The 17,620-nt window shown below is 39.5% G+C and overlaps 1 protein-coding gene and 1 long non-coding RNA gene across 8 annotated transcripts in view; one reads left to right on the top strand and one right to left on the bottom strand.

Annotated features, from left to right (window-relative positions):
- Window positions 1–17,620, top strand: part of TAFA5 (TAFA chemokine like family member 5) — a 436,021-nt gene that overhangs the window by 95,069 nt on the left and 323,332 nt on the right. For 4 of the 7 annotated variants that reach the window (XM_033514544.1, XM_033514545.1, XM_033514549.1 and 1 more), the window contains exon 2: window positions 6,236–6,322. The exons of 1 other annotated variant lie outside the window; for it this stretch is intronic. In XM_033514544.1, coding sequence (XP_033370435.1) covers window positions 6,236–6,322 — 87 coding nt within the window. Of the gene's footprint in view, window positions 1–6,235; window positions 6,323–15,922; window positions 16,247–17,620 lie in introns of those variants that run through there. 2 more of the 7 variants (XM_033514551.1, XM_033514552.1) reach the window with 2 other exon arrangements.
- Window positions 6,336–14,512, bottom strand: LOC107204761. The gene is made up of 3 exons (XR_001521730.1): window positions 14,356–14,512; window positions 9,823–9,953; window positions 6,336–7,771 (listed from the first exon to the last, which is right to left on the bottom strand). It is a non-coding gene; the product is annotated as an uncharacterized LOC107204761 (long non-coding RNA).

The raw sequence follows: 17,620 nt of genomic DNA on the forward strand, positions 1-17,620 counted from the left end.
CTTCATTAGTGTTTGGCCAGGCACTCCACACACTTCACAGCAGAGGGCCCTTGCTAACATCTTGTAAGTGGGCTCTCTGGTACCCGCTGTAACTTCAGTAGTCTTTCTTTCCAGATTGTCTGAAAAGCATCCTCTGCAGGTTCCTGTACATTCTAGGCAAGGGCTGATTTTCTTCTCAAGTAGGGAATTTTCTTCATGTGTGCACTTCTGGACTTGCCAGACATGTGAGCTTTTAGTCAATCCTTTATACTGCACTTCTAAACTGCACATAAATATAGCTATTCTAATAACCTCTATGCCTGTGAATATGGATTTTTTGTATGAGGGACTGCACTCCTTCTTAGTGGGAACTATGCAGGCTGCTATTTCAAAAAGTCAAAATATATTTATTGATATTATGGCTTTTGTATCATTTCAGGTAACAGTTTGTCTCAGTCAGCTTTATATATGTGGGAGCAAAGTAGGGCAAAAAACCTGTTCTAACCAGATAACATGGCCTGATTTCAGTATTAGGAAACAGTCCCAGAGGGGATTATATCTCCAAGAGGGTGCTCGAAGTGTAGTCTTCCTTTAGTCCTTTGTTAGAAACAGTTCCTACTCCTGTTTGACTGCATTTCATCTGGAGCTAGGAACTATTAAATCCTATTATCCTTTCATTTGAGTGCACTTCCATTTATCTCTACCCAATCCTTGTGTCAACAGTCTCAAAAGAAATTAAGGGAGACAAATTTATGGTACAGGACAATTTTTTGTCTTTCATGTGACACTGGTTTTTATGAAACAGAATGATCCATGAGCATCAGGTTAAATCAGAGGAGGCTTTTTGCATGTGCAAACATGAACAGGTAGATGTGATGGTAGTGAACAGGCAAAGAAAATCTTGTCCTGTACTTGGGAGAGCCAGAGAAAATGAAAAACTATTCCTGCATCTGAACTGAGCACCTAAGCTCTTTAATATCAAGAGTCTCTTTTTCTCTAACCTGATAATTTTGCTAATGTACAGTCTATCTTCTTATTACTCTGGCAATAAAAATGATAATAAAAATTACCCAGAAGTACCCACTCATTGCAGTTTTCTGGTCCTGTAGTGAGAGTATGAAGAGCTTAAGTAATATTTTGTCTAAATTTGGAGCTTGATTTAGTCTGTAGGGAGCAGATATCTGATCTCTAAGAATAGAATGTTCCTTAACACACTAAGGTTGCTAAAGGCAGACATCTCAGAAATTTCCAGTCCAAATAGGGATGTGTGACTTTAAGTGCACACAGAAAGGACAGAGGGATGGCTGAAAGAGAGAGAATTGGTGGGGGAAAGAGGAAGAAAGAAAAGAAGAGAAAGTAATAGAGATGGAGAGAGACGGAATAAGAGATTCTATAATGGAAGTTCTTGAACAATAAGTGGTCTGAATAACGGTTTGTACAGTGATTAAATGTATGTGTTAGGCTAAAATGGATCTGAGGACTGTCTAGTCTATCTTCTTATGGGAATTAGGATCACCACAATGGGTATTTATCAACTTATTCTTATACATGTGTTGAAATGTGGATTCACTATCAATAATAAACAGCTCCATTATTTATTTAATTGTCCCAACAGATGAGCTGTTTCCAATCAGTATCTAATATAAATTCCTTTTCCTATCTGGCAGCTCTAATTAAAACCAGGTCTAATTTATCTACATCTTTCTTAAAAGATGAAGCCATAAACTGAGAAAAGTGCTGCTGTTGGGTCTTCAGTAAACACTACTTACCATGTCTTTTGTTTCTGCCAATAAATTACAATATTATACTTCAGTTTCTTATACTAATATTGTATTTTTGGATCATTATTCACTCTGTGATCCACCATACCTTCAAACCTTTTTCCATTATTTATGCAGTTGTCCATTATTTTCTAATTGTTTACCACTCAAGAAAAAACCTGATGCCTGCGCTTCCCCTCTGCCAAAATAAAAGTTGCCTGAATTAGAATAATCCTGTTATCATTTTATCAGATCTCTGAATTCATTAAATAACTGAAAAACTATATCTATCTGTGTATCTATCTGTGCCTCAATATGATTATAATATCAAATATGTAAGTCATATTCGCTTCTCTGATATTCAGGTGTAAATACACTTACTGCTGTTGTCCCTCTAGGTCTGACCTCATTACATCTGGAAATACAGTGTGTGTCCTTTTATTGCAGAAATAGTTTACCCAAAAGGAACTATTCGGGGAATACAGCTAGCCTTTCTTTTTCTTCTTTTTTTTTTTTTTCTTCCCTTTATTCTCAAGACAAGCCTTCTTTGTATAATGTACATTATGTGAAGGAAAATATTTAGGTATCAAAGTCATGTTCAGGATATGATGCCTTCTGTTCTGAATGTGATGATCAGGGAATTCTCTTTCATTGCTCTCATATATCAGCACCAGTTATGGTCCATATAACTGTCATTGTTTGAGTAACCTGCAAATTTGTTGCTGTAATGAAGCTTCCAGATAAACATAGTTATTTTTCTTTATTAAGTCAGTGGTTGGATCTACAGCTGAACAGACAGGCTTATTGTGTAAAGATCTGAGGCTATATGTAACATATTTTGAAATGCTGTATATTGATAGGAGAATATAGTCATGGTTACAGCAGTGGGCAGGAAATCACAGTTTTGAGTCTTGGCTGTGCCACAGACTTTCTGTGTGACTTTGGACAAGCTACTCTTTGTGCATTAGCTAATAATACTATCTCTATCTCCCAGGGGTGTTGTGAGAATACATTCATTAATGTTTGTAAGGCACTTGGATGCTATAGCAATGGGGCCATATAAGCACTTAGAGAAACAATCCATTTTTGCAACAATGTGTATCTCCCTGACTAAGGACTTTTTTGTTGGAAGTTTTTCATAGATGCTTGTTATGAATAAATCCACTTTATAATGATACAGTGAGATTAAACTGCCTTTCGGAGTGCAGTTTCACTTTAGTATTCAGAACAGGTGTAAACAGTCGTAAGTTGGAAATCTGTTCCCAAGAAAGAGAATACCATTTTATAGTCAGACATTTGAATAGAAAAGATACCTCTCATGATTAATCTAGCTCAAAACATGGAGGATTATTTACATCTGTATCTGTCTCACAAATAGTTTATTCTATTTTAAGCACTTCTTATTACATTGTCTAAACTACCACCTCAGGCAAGTAATTTCATTGCCTAATTGCCTTTAAAGTTAAACAGTTTGCTCAAATGTCTACTCTACTTTTTTCCTTGTGGATATAGGCTGCTCTTTCAGTCTGTCCTTTCTTTCTGAAATAACCTTCACTCACATGTGTTCAATTCAGACACACCACGCAGTTGCACCAGGTTAACAAGGTATTGCTTTAGTGCTGATGGGAGGTAAATTGGTAAGCCACAATAACTTGATTTGATCATTTTCCTGGCTGAGTGCTGATCAGTGTTAAAATCTGAATGTGAGGCTCAGGACATTAGCACCAAGGAGCAGAAAAAGGGTAGTCAATATTCCTAAGGCTATTGGAAAGGAGTTAGTGAGAGATTTCCAAACTATGGGAGAAGTTGCTGCAACAACTTCATAAAAAATTTTGTTTTGCTATGGCTTGTTTTTTTTTTATTTGTATAAAGTAGTAGCAGCAGACATACTGTACAAGTAAGAGATTTGGAAGAGTGTGAGCTGTCAGTAAGGACAATGAAGAGGGCTCTGCAGCTCTTGAGGCTCAGAAAACCAGATATCTGTTGTGTTTCCATGTAAAGCTTTCTAATTTAGTGGTTGAGTTCAACAAAAATTTTTATGAAATCACCATTAGAAGATAGAGACCCTATAAATGTCACAATGGTGAGAACATACTATGTCCTCTCCTACTGCATTAAATGTAGAGAATTGACATGGTCTTAAAAAGTACTGAACTGTACGAATCCAGTTAATTGCAGTTAAATACAAGATATAAACATACAGAAGAACAGGCCTCATTTGTGCTGGGGTTCAAGAAGTTGCTTGTTTGCCATGGAGTCCATCCTCTAGTGAATAGAATTGTTTTTAATAACATTCCCATATGAGTGACAGTGTAAATGCTTCTCAAGATGAGTATTATATTATACTATAGTTAATACTTTCCTCACAATGCAAGAGAAAAGAGCTTTGTAATTTTTTTTTCTTATCTCTATGAGAATTGGGGATTGAATGGGGTTGATATCCTCTATTATACACATACATAACATATACTACTCTGGACAGAAGAAAAAAAAAAAGAAAGTATACTATTGCAGTGCTGTAAAAACTTACAATAAAAGGAGCCACATGCATCAACTCCCAGTCTCCACTTGAATTCACAACCGTCAGGCTGCTCCCAGTGTCATGTATGGTTATTTTCTGAATTTAGGAAAAGGTTCAGTATCATCTCTCAGTTTTTCAGTAAATGCAGGACCCAATTCTTAATAAGAATTCCAGATTCTGTAATTTAAGTTGATGCATTTTTGAAGAAAAATTTATCAATGAAGTCAGGAGAGAAAGCTTTGTTTCACAATTGTTAGTGAGCCAGTAGTTTGTCTCAGTTCTTGTGCATTCTAACAGCTTTTCAATTTTTAGTTTATTCATGTCTGGTTATTGAGCATTATTTTAGTAAAATACTTTGTTACCAGAAATTTCCTGTAAAAATACTTTGCCATAGTGCAGCAACACTAAGATATCTACCAAATATCCAGGAAAAATGTAACTCAAAGGACTACTTTTATCTTTTAAAAAAAAATAGGAAATATTTTATATTTTGTGACAAATTAATCCTCTTTAAGACATGGTATGAATCACACAAAAATAATTTGGATGCTAAAATTATTGTAGTTTGAAAAAAAAAAGTTAAAAGAAAAGGATACCTGTTTTCAAAATTCAGTTCTGAAAGCCAACTAAAAAAATATCATCACCACAAACAGTGGAAAATTCAAATTTCTCTTAAAGAATTTATTGTCATATGTTGTGTCTGTCAGAAAGATTACACATATTTGGTAGTATACCTGGAAAAAGAGAACAAAACAGTAAAAAGTACTGAAATTTTTACAGTTTAATTACTTTTTTTTTTAAGGACTGCCTTCTTGAGAATGCTTTTCTGTATGAGAAGCAGCAGGGTACATAATCTGGAAAGAGTAAGGCGTTTTTCTATAGCAAAGTAAATTATAGCTATTTTTTCACAATAGGAGGTCATTGGCCATATATGGATTTTCTCCATTTTGATAGGACATTATTGATAAAAATTTTCATACCTTTGGTATGTCTTTAGGATTGATACCAGTTGCACATGTTTACTTCAATAAAATAAATTCTGATAACTTGCAGATCGCCTGGTCCCTCAGGCTGTACTTAATATACAATTAGATGTTGTCTTGTTCATACTATTTCATATTTTAGTTTACTACATAAAGTGCACACCTGCTTCTTATATCCCCCCTTTTATTGTTCTGAAGTGATTTTGAAAACAAAGTATTTTAAAACTTTATGGTTCCTAATGGAAGAAAATAAAGATTTGTTACATATAGGCAAAGAGAAAACAATTTTAAAAGTGTTTGTCATTCAAAATAAATCCAAGTTGTCCTTTTTAATCATAACAATTATTTAACTAAATACACTGCTTTTTACTAGTCACTCAATTCTAGAAGTAATTGTCATGTATTTTGGGAATTCAATCTGTTCTGACTGTATAGAATTCCATTAGTTGTCTGTGGGGAAGAAAGAAGAAAAGAAAGTTTTTCTGGTCCAGTTTCTTCATAAATTAAAAAATAAAAACAAAACCAAAACACAAATCAAGCTGCACTTGGTTCCAGTATTTAGCCTCTGTGATTTTATTTAAAATGGTTTTACTATTAAGGCTATGACTACACTATAACCACTTTATAGGGAAGATAGGAATACTTAAACTCTTTCAAAAAGAAAAGAATGGATGGGAAGACAGACTCTACCAAGTTTCAGTTCTGTCAGAGGTGACTGGATGTTTTTGTTTACCTTTACATCTTACACTTACATCTGAAATGATGCAAAATAACTCTTCTAAATATCAGTAAAGGTCAATTTTGTAAGTACTATTCTCAGCATCTTGAAGCAACTGTCTCATAGAATGGGAGGACTGTAAGGGGAAACACCAAAGTTCTAGATATTCAGGTGTGCACGCAGTTAGACCCACTAATGCTATAGCTTGTTCTGTGTTTCCTTTTGCATTTTCAGGCATGATTTCAATTGAATCATTTATGGTTCTTCCATTCAGATTATAACAGCTATTTTGGAGCGGATAACCCTCAATGGCTGTATATGAGACATTGCCCGGGGTGCCTCCAAGATGCTTTTGAGCTGGGTAAGGAAATCACTGAGTGTTGACACGTTCTCAAAGCACTATGGCATGGATTGAGAGCATAGCTTATAAACTGTGTTACTGACCTATTATTCAATGGTTTACTGAAAGAATAGACTATACCAGTTTCTTCTGAAATGTTGAACAAAACCAAGTAAACATTTTTTTCCTAAAAAAAGAAAGGTAACAAGTATTTAAAAAAAATAAATACAGTATCTAATCTGTATGTGGTAATTCATGAATAAAACCTTCAATTCATCATTGCCCAGTTCTGATATGCTTACTTCTAATATAGTAGCCATTCAATGTATAATATGCTAATCTAATGTCTATTACTGCTTTATTAGTACACTGGCATGGTAAATCAGATATTTACTGTGACTTTAAGGTCAAAGCTGTTTCTGCAGGCATGTCTTAACCAATCTGCTAGTTTAAGATTTATACTTGATTCAAGCTGTAATGCCTGTATTATCCTTACTATCTACATATTAGCTTGCACACTCCTGTTCAGACAGGAACAATTAGTTATCATGACTCATCTCCCCTTTCACTTATGTACACAGACAACTGAAAACTTAAGGGCTTGTAAGCCTGCACCTGTGGAGTACACAGGCTATAGGTGTGTGGCTTTCACTGAGTGTGCACTAAGAGATCAGAGAAAGCATTAATCTCTTGTTCAAAAGTGTGAAAATGAGTATGTTGATCATTCGATCATGGGTATGATGATAATGACATTCCAGCACAAGTGTGATGCTAAAACATCCCAGGACTTGGCACTCCACTCCTCTATTTAATGTTAAGCAGTGTCCAGGGAGAGAGTATATTCTGCTGTATAGATGTTTTATTTCCTAAAATGTTTGTATAATGCTCTTTGTAATGCTTTATCCAGCTGAAATCTGGCTGAATCAGCTACAGTATATCCATGATTTTTACAGAGGATAGTTTAGGCTGTGCACTGTCACTGCCCCATGTACCAGGGGTCATATTTTAATACTGGGTTTTTTTTGTTACATGTCAAAAATCTTAGATGCTCCATTTCATGTTGTAATTAAAGCTTTCTATTTCAAAATAATGTAAACATGCAGAAAAAATGGTTCCTATAAGGGCAGCATAATTTAAAATAAAACCAAAGAGGTTGTTTGCCTCTTAAAATACATTTTTCACAAAAAGTTTTGTGAAAAGGTGCTATGCTGTGGCTACTTCCTTAAATATAATAAGTTATAGGACTCCTGATATATCTGGTAAATAGAAGAAATAAACTTCCTACAAAAACAAACAGACAAGCAAATAATGAATAGATTGTGTGTGCAAGAGAAGGTTTTATTAACCTGCAGTTTCTGCCATTATCCCACCCAGGTGCAAAGAGATAGGCCTCCCGTTAATTCCTGTGTTAATTCCACAGCGTCCAGTAATAAACCTGAGATTAGCTTCCAATAATCCACTTTCTTCCAACTGTGAAAAAAAAAAAAAAAAAAAAAAAAGTCTTATACCATTTAGTATTAACTGGACATATTTAATAAGAGCTAGAGATTCACTAATACTTTCCTTTTACTTTACTCTCAAGAACCAGTGGACAATATTATACATGAATGGCTTGTAAAATGATTGTTTTATATTTCAATGGCAAACAAGTTTCTGTACTCAGATTAAAGATTTAAATTTAACAACCATTTCACTTTTACTTATTCCTGAACATGTACCCAGAAGAACCTTAATACATAAAATTCTCTCTTTTAAGGTCAGAGTCTGATAATCTCTTGAAAACATGAGAATGTTTAGGTTAAAAAAAAAAGTGCCATAGTGGTAAACACATTTTAGTTTATACATAAAATGTAATAATTGTTAATTCTGTGCATGTAATACTTTTAACTGTTTATTTGAGATTTTGAATTATTTTAAATACTCTCCACTTAAAATTTGTCTGAAAAATGTTTTCTTCCCCTTCACTAGCTTAATAGCAACCAAAGATTACTTCTTCTCAGGAATATCACCCATTGTAATCAAATATTAGAGGCAGTTTGTCTTTTCCCCATATGTTCAGAACCTGTTTTAACTTACTGTGAGGTGCCTGGTGGTGTTCTGGATATGCATCACTTTTGCTGCAGCTCCCTTTTATACACACCACAATAAGAACTGCTAATGGAAAGAATTCAAGTGGCTGTTGAGGCCTAACTTCAGCTCCTGATCAATTTTTGTAAGACCCAGATTTTGAAAAACATGGAAAGTCAAAATCTAAAGAAAATTTAAGAAGGTTCTCCGGTTAAAGTAAAAACTACAGGTCAAAGAGTTCATTGCTTAAGTTGCCAGTGAGTGTGAGTTTGTATAGCAGAATTCATTTTCGTAGAATTGGTTTTTTGATTTTTTTTTTTTAATTTTCTCCCTCCACTAAGGTGGAGGAAAGCAACAAACATTGCAAATCTGTTAGCTTACTCACTTTTCCATGCAACACTGCTATTGGCCATTGTATAATGGTTTGCTGTGACATGGCTCATAGATTTTGTGTGAATTCAGCATGGCTTTCTCTGTGGGTCTCTTTCTCAATTAAGAACTTACTCCTTGAATGTTGCAGCATTTTAGTTGTGTATTTTTAAGCTAGACCCTCAAAAATTGATGCTGGAAATCTGGATCATAACTACTTTCCCTCAATTTCATGTGTTTAATCATCCTAGTTAAAATACAAATCCCTTTTCTGAAAAAAAGAGTGAACATTTGTATTTTGAGAAGGGTTTAAAAGTCCAGATGATCTTAAAATACATAAAAAGTAAAAATATGACCATAATCCCTCTGAATTTAATTGTAATTTTTGTGAATAGCACTACAGTCATTGGAATGTTTGAGCCTATGCCTCGTACATCAGTCTTAACTGTGAGTTTCAAGAGTTGCATTCTCTCTCTGAATTATCATATAATCACAGAATGGTTTGGGTCGGAAGGGACTTCCATAGATCATCTATTCCAAGCTCTCTGCCATGGTTAGAGACTTCTTTCACTAGATCAGGTTTTTCAAAGCCCCATCCAACCTCACCTTGAACGCTTTATTTTCATTTCAAGACAAAAACGTTGCAACTGAAAGCAGGTAGAAAGGCCCTTTTGACACTGTACAATCTCTCTTTGAGATTAGTAGTTCTCTTTGTTGCTGTAATCTGCTAACTAGTCAGGGCTTTTTAGGTGAATGAAAGCATATTTTGAACACAAGAATGGATGAAGGCCATAGAAAAACCAGAAAAATAACAGGGAGTATAAAAAAGGATGGGTAGACGGATACTGCAGTAATACAGGTTCTCCATTACAACACATGGAGTTCTTTCCATTAAATTCCAAGTTTCTTCTGCTCAAATATAAAACTAGCCACAGGCAGCCATAGCACATATAATCATGTATTATAGAAATTAAATCATATCATTTAGATGTCTCTTTCTTCAGACATCAGAGTATTTCCTCCTGAACAGGTTGTGTGAGATTTTGGTACATCTTGAATTAAAAAAAACCCAAATTAATCCATACTTTAGAAGGCAAGAATGAGTTTCAGCACTGCAGATTCTTCACAGAGGATATGCTGCCCATCTCCCTCCTCACTGGTAGTTCATTCATTGCAGCTCACGTATTTTCTCATATGCATACAGTTTCCTTAGGATCTGTAATGGTGGCAAATACCATCAGTGTAGGAGTTGGATTTTAAGGCTCTAAGTTTTTCAATCCCAGATGCAAGGAGCTTTCTCTATGTATAAAATTCCCCAGGTCATAACGCTATCATTGTTCTCAGTAGGAAACCCTAATTGCAGAGCTAGTTGGATAAGAGTTGGATTAGCTGGCAGAGTGTTGTCTGGAAAATCTTTCAGCTGTGCAATGTTATCACTTCCCCTACATCCCTCCGCCCCCACCCCTGAGGATTCCTAGCCTACTGCATTTGGTGAGATACATATGTTTTCCCCAGCTACAGGAGCTGTGAAGGGTTCCTCTGGGATATCTAAGTATAAATACCCAAGTGTGTCTTCAGTTGCTAGGTTATTTTTAGTCAATGGGTGGTTACCAAGTCATCTATAATTGTGCTGTTAAATGTGTCAGAGCAGCTACTGCAAATTGAGGTGCTCCCTGTAACAGGTGGAGCATATCAAGTAAAATGAGAGAGGACAAGAAGCAACATTTCAGAACTGAACTGCTCAAAGATTTGAATTATATAAGGGGAGATTTCTTGGTAGGCAGATGTGAGGAGGATGATCCACAAGTACAACAGCAATGAAGGAATATGGTAGCATTGTTTGACTGCATGTGGTGTTTTAACACCTGCTGCTAATTAAACCTCAAATAAGTCACTCCCCTTTCTCCAGACCCCATCTGGTGAGAGAGGAACAAAAGCAGAAACTGTGGGTTGAGACAACAAATTACTGAAAGCAAACAGCAGTAGAATAAGAAATGCACAGTGGCAACAGCAATATTAGTAACGAAAGAATAGAAAAGAGATGGCTCTTTACATGTGAAAGGTGTTCACTAATACCTCAGTTTAGTTCCACGTGCTGCTGAGACAATGACAAGATAAGAGATGTTCCTGCAGCTGGCAGCAGCTCACGGTTATTCCTGAGACAGAGGCAGTGATGATGTGGGCGATATAGAACAGCGATATTCCATTGGCCACGCCCCAGGGCGCTGGGCTCCCCCTCTGTGAGCAAACCTAGGACACTGCACTGCACACAGTGCTTGTGCTGGTACGTTGTGTGATTTCAGATGTGTGCTTTGGGACAATTTACCAGTGGTTCAAGGGATCAGAGTGGTCTCACAGGACCTCTAACTTTTTCTTAGGTAGCTCCTTTTTGGGTAGCAGCCAAAAGCTGTTACCAAATGGTGCTGCTGTGTGGGAGAACGTTCAGTGAGTTCCCAGTGGAAAATTGTCTACATGGCATCGACTGCTGGCACAAATCTTTATAAATAGAGAAGAGGAAGAAAACCATACCTGAATAGAAAGTCAGTAAGATGGTAGGAAGACACGAACAGCAAAATAATGCAAATGAAAAGCAAAATGAAACAAAAATAACTTAAACAAACCCTAAACCATCAAAAGTTCTAAGCATGCGCTGTTAGCAAGGAGATTGCACACTGATAATTCTAAATTATCTAGGCCGTGCTATCCCTTTTATGAATCTGCCGCTAGGAAGCAGGACAGGAAGCAGCGTATAGTCTGTCAAAAATATTAAGGGTTTATTAATGTATCACCTAATTTGGTAAGTCAAGGGAAGAATGAAGAAAATTTTAGGTGTTAATGGAAAAAGTCAAATATATTTGTGGTTCTTATGATAGCTGCATCATGTCACAAACCAGAGATCAATAGCATCTCTTTAGATGTTAATTTCTACTCCAGTGGCAGTTACCCAGCATCAGCTGAAGATCAGGAATAAAATTTTGAGGACTGCTGTAGTTGTGCATAGCTCAGAAGCAAAGAAATGCAAACCAGACATTGGTAGGCAGAGAAAAGAGGAGAAAAAAATACTTAAATGCTGCTAAAACTAATTGGTGGAAATATATTTATCTGTGCTCATTCCTATATTCTCAATATATCTTCTATTTTGGTTAGATTCAAAACAGAAAATGATTTATAATGCTACTTCAGGCATATGGGAAAGATGAACTGGGTGAATTTCAACAAAATAAAATGTTAAACTTAGCATCAGGAGAAACATTCCAGCTGAGAGAACCACTGGGCTGGAATAATCACCTCAAGTGGCTGGTGACAGACGATTGCCTGAGTAACTCAAAAGTAACAAAAATGAAATCCAGTGGGCATTGGCAAAAGTTTGGTCTAGATAACCTAATAATAGCTATTGTCTTCTCTATTTTTTTCCCAAAGCCAGAAGTAGTTTCCAAATTCATTACTGAAAATGGGCTAACGTCACATCTTGTGCTCCTGCATTTAGATCTGCATTGGCCATGCATAATTTGGAGGTTTATTGCATGAACAGGAATAAAATAGTTATGCAAAAGGCATTTGACACAGCTGGAAATAGTAGGACTTCATTTCTAGGTATTTCTAGGATTGTGGAATACAATCTGAACATGATTGTTTTCCAGGAATTTTAGCACATCTTTATTTATGAAATATCTCAGTAGTGAAGAATAAATCTTGCAGAGTCTGGTAGAATCTTCTCACAAAATTAAATGCAGAGTATAGATAATTTTTTCAAGTCTCTATACTTGAGACTGCTGCTGTTTTTGCTACCGAGTTCCAGTTTTAGTAATTCTGTAGAACTCGACTGAATTTTTGGTGAAAAGAACAAATGAGCTGTATTTCCAAGAGAGAACGCAGATTTGAAAATTATGCACTTCATTTCTCTTCTGCTTTCTTGTAAGATCTCAGAAGATCTTCTGTCTCTTACATATTTGCTCTTGCTCCCTGATCATCAGGGAAATGTATTCCTCACTTCTCTTCCCAGCTACAAATGCCTTCTATATCAGAAATGTCTTCCAATGCCATCACTATCCTTTAGCAGCTTTCAGGTGCCAAGCATTGCTCCTTCAAATATTAAAAAAAATGAGGAAAACTCCTGTGGAGTGGTTCCCTAGAAGTAGCTCCTGCTAGGACCACAGCCTTTTGCCTCTGTATTGCTGGAGATGAACGGGGTCAGAGCTTGGGACAGAGCCTGGAAAAGCAGCCTGGAAGTTGTTTGACAGGTGCTGGGAATGCAAATCTTAATCAGCTGAAAGATAAGGGGGAATTTTTATCAGTGGAATTTATTTAGAAAAGTCTTCCAGCAACGTCTACATGGGTAACTTGAGTTATCTTTAATATTTTATAAATCTTTATGCAGGTGACAAGTAAAGAAATTGGAGATGGATGTTTTTGAATAGGACTTGCCCTATTTGAAAAGTCCAAAGCTATTTAGAAAACACAAAACTGAGAGTGAACCATATGTAGTACAGCAAGTGGCGTTGCCAGGTACCACTGTCCTCTCAAATGGGAAGTCTTCTGGAATCCCTTGTTGCTATGAGACTAAATATGTCTGTACAGTGTGAGTGCTGAACCAGATTTTGCTCCCACTTCCACTAGTGTGCAAGTAGAGTGGGTCCCCTGTGGACAGGGAGCACAATGACATGTTCTGATGTTTTGTTTATGAAGGGTCTGATCTAAAGGCCACAGAAACCCAGGAGTATTTGTCTAATTAAGAGACTTAAAGAAGCAAGACTAGTTGAAATGAGAGAAAGCACCATCTTGCACCTCAAAAGGAGCAAGGAACAAGCAGCTGGGGCTTCTGACCCATTGAGAGAGGATCTTCATGTACCTTTAGTCAAAAAGGGAAGCAATGAGTCAAATTTTTCAGAGGATTTCTCTCTAAATGTGTTCAAACTAAAAGAAATGTATTGCTTATTCTGGACTGTATAAACTCTAAAGTTTGACACTTTTAAAATCCAGTTACCTGTGGATTTTAAAGCTGCTATGTCGATGGGGGGGGCAGGGTGGGGGAGAGATTTGTTTGCTTAAGTATAAAATGTGTGAATTTTCTTTAGCTACTTGACACATTTTCTTTCACCCAGAAGACAAATAAACAAACAAAACCCAACTTGAACTGTGCCCAAGCATGGCAAATTTCTCACCAAAGTGTACATTTCAGAATGAAAGATTTACAGTGCAATTTCTCTAGTGTAGCTATGACATTGCTTTAACATTGCATTGCTGTAATGTTCAAATATAGTAAATGCAATACATGGGTTTATAGGGATTTGTGTGAAGTTTAAAATTCAAAAGATGGTTGTTTTTAATGTTTCTCTGTGCTATCTGTGAGAAATGAAAAGGCACAGGGATGAATTTAAGACACATCATCAACAGCATGGGATATGTTTGCCCAATAAAAATACTGATCTTTTATTAATCTGTCCTTTCAAGCATCTTCTGGTTTCTTAAAACTAAGCAAATATTTAAATATTAAATATTACAAAAAACCCCAAACAAACAACAAGACCAAAAAACCAAAACCCCAATTCGCATCATAAACGCAGACGTAACCAAGGTGCAATGAAAACAAAGCTCTCAGCGTGCAAGTATTCCCTTACTTGGTTTAAATCTCCAAAACTATGGATGCCTATCCCGGAGAAACCGGTGTAGCTCCCTGGCCGTCGGTGCGTTACCGCCGTTGTCAGCGTTATGCAGTGAACCTACGCCAGCCCGAGCAGCAGCACCGCAACTCCCGGCGTGTCGCGGAGCTGCACGGCGGAGGACCCTGCGCCGCGCCGGCCGGGCCGCGCAGCACGGTCCGCCCCGCCGAGCCCGCGGGGCGCTCTGGCCGCCAGCCCTCTGCCCGCAGCCTCCGCGGGGCTGCGAACCGCACCTGCCCTTCCGCAGCCTCCGCGGGGCTGCGAACCGCACCTGCCCTGCTCCAACGCCTGCTGGAGCTCCTCTCCCCGCATTTCGCGTCCGCCGCCCGCTCCGCCCCGCGGGCCAGCGCCGGCCGCGCTGCGGGACACGCAAGCGCCGCGGAGGTTGCGCGGCGCAGCGGCGGCTTTGAATGCGAGAGGCGCGGAGCCGCATCGCCTGCGCGGGCAGAGGGCACCGGGAGCGAGCCCGGCTCGGGCAGCCCCCCCCCCCCGTGCGGCCGGCAGCACTTCGGTGTGCGGCTGTTAACCCTGCCCTGCCCCGCATCGCCGAGCCGCCTGTGCGCACCGAGCTCGGTGCCCTAACCGGGCAGCCCCGGCCGTCGGGGGGAACACCCGGGTGCGGAGCGCCGCGCAGCGTCTGCCCCTGCCCGGGGCTGCACCACGTCCCGCAACGGCGGGGCCGAGCGCGCAGTCCCCGCGGAGCGGCCCCGCATCGCAGCACCGCCCCGGCCTTCCCGCCCCCCCGCCCGGCTGCTCTACGGCAGCCGATGGCCGCGGCAGGGTCCTTCCCCTGGAGTGGGAGGGCGGCAGCAAAATCACATCCTTGGTGTTTCGGGGTTATTTTTGTAGGCTGTTTTTTTTTTTTTTTTTGGTTCGGTGTTTTTTTTGTCGTTTTCTTTTTCTTTTTTTTTCCTCATTTTTTTTTCTCCCCACGCTGATTTATTAGATTCTTTCATTTGCACTCCTGTTTTCCGCGGGGATTGCTGCAGCGGAGGCATCAACCTGTAGACCAGGAGAGCCCGCCGTAGCCCGGCGCGGCTGCTCGGAGGGCGCGCTGCGGTGCCACCGCCGGGGCGCGGCCCCGGGACAGGGTCGACCTCGAGGGCGGACGGCGGGCGAGGGAGCGGGACCGGCCACGGCGCCTGGGGCACCTCCCGGGGCCGGGCGACGAGGAGCCCCCGCGGTGGCGGTGCGAGCCCAAAGGGAGACCAGCGATCTGTGCAAGAGCCCCCGAGCGTCCCCGCGTTTGCCAGGGACGGCGGAGCTGAACTGACTTCCCTCCCGCCCCCCGCACCCGCACTGGAGAGCATCTCCGAGCCGGGGGAGGAGGAAGGGGGTGCAACAAATTGCCGCCAGCCGGGAGAAGTTGCAGTAAAGAGAGATCCCTCCCTCCCGCTCCCTCCCCTCCCCGCTCGCTCTCTCCTCCCCGAGCCGTGGCAGCGAGCAGCGGAGCAGCGGCCCGACGAGCGAGCGGCACCCGCAGCCCGGCGATGCTGCAGCGGCTCCCGCGGAGACGGAGCGCTGATTCATGGGGCCCCGCGCCGGCTGCCTCGGCGAGGAGAGCGCGGCGCTGCCGCTGCCCCCGCGCGGGGTGTGAAGCCCCGGCCCCTCCTCCGCAGCCCCGGGCTCGCCCGCCCTGCTCGGGAGTGTGGTCCCTGCCGGGAGCCGCCGCGCCTGGCGCACAGAGGGAAGCGTTGATGCATCGCTGTGGAAATTCATTGTGTGACTTTCTGGGTATTTACTGAGTTTCAGACCGAGATGCAGCTCTTGAAAGCTTTATGGGCACTAGCAGGAGCAGCGATCTGCTGTTTTCTTATATTTGTCATCCACTCACAGTTTCTTAAAGAAGGTAATTGTATGTGCATGTCTACATATCCTGTTCTTTAATACTAAGATCTTTACGAGGTGCCTTAATTATTTTTACTGTTTCCAGTATGTTCTATTTACAGCAGTGCTTCCACGCTATTTTTCCTTTCCGTTAAAGCCTTCTCAATTTTGTTGCTTTAGGTAATAGGTAGGCTTAGACTTACATCTTTGGTAAATGTATATATGTTATATGTGCATATAAATTTATATATATATATATGGAATCTGTATGATGTTTATATTCAATGTTTTAGCTGACGTCTCATTTCTTTATGGGGCATGTATACTGTATAGAAAATATTTGTTGCTATCAGATGACCACAAAACAGTAGTCATCATGGGAATATTAATAAACCAAAAAACCCCTTAACAAGTAAACGTCTTATTTTTATACCAAATCAATAGGCATCCTTTGCCTCTTCCTTATTCAGTACATTTTCAATAGATGGCACTAAAGTTCTATGGAAAGGGCAGGGCAGAGCAAATCCTGGGCATTCAGCATCTTCCTTCTCCTCACTGCCCCGAAACGGGAAGAGGCCTGTTCGTGGCTTCAAGGCTCTTGTTTTTTCCACCTTGTGTTCAGAAAATTGTGATTACAATTTACAGGAGACAATAATTTGGATTGTGGGGCAGGCTTTCCTCTTTTTTTTTTCCTTTTTTTTTTTTCCTACTTGACTTGGGTGGAAAAAAATATGTTTGATTAAATGAATAGAGGGATTTTCCTGGGGAGTACCCCTTTTCTGTTTTGTTTTCTTTCCTCGAGAAGTTGGTATTTTCTTTTTTTCCCCTACTACTGAAATAATTAGTCCCTTTGTTACTTGTGTAGCGAACTCTAGTTTGAGATTCAAGTGTGAATCCTTAAAAATGTATATATATTTGGTGGTGTATGGAAAAGTGCAGTATTTTTAAGCAGTGTTAACAAAGATAACACAACAATATGGGGATGTTGGTGAACCCATTTTTTCTTTTTTTACCATTGTAATATAGTTGAGAGTATAGCTGGAGAAAAAACGAACCAAACTCATCTTGGAGTGCTGGCTGTGTAAAACAGGGAAAAAACTTTTTTGTGACTGGGACAAAACTTCGCTCAAGTGCAAAGTGACTACCTTGCAATCACTGAAGTATCAGTACTGATTTTAATTTAGTGTCAATCTAAGCAAAGCATGAAACTCTGTTTTCACAAATTTTTTTCTTTTCTGAAATTAATAAACTCTGATTTGCCTAATTTAGAAGCATTATTCAGATACCTCCAGTGATAAAGGTTTCTCCTTTAAGAAACCTACCCATGCTGTAATTGCATTGTATGCAATGCCTCCCACATAGTGACTTATTTAACATTCTTTTAAAATGCTCAGAC

The sequence above is a fragment of the Parus major genome, chromosome 1A (genome assembly GCF_001522545.3).
Source record: "Parus major isolate Abel chromosome 1A, Parus_major1.1, whole genome shotgun sequence".
Lineage (NCBI taxonomy): Eukaryota > Metazoa > Chordata > Aves > Passeriformes > Paridae > Parus > Parus major.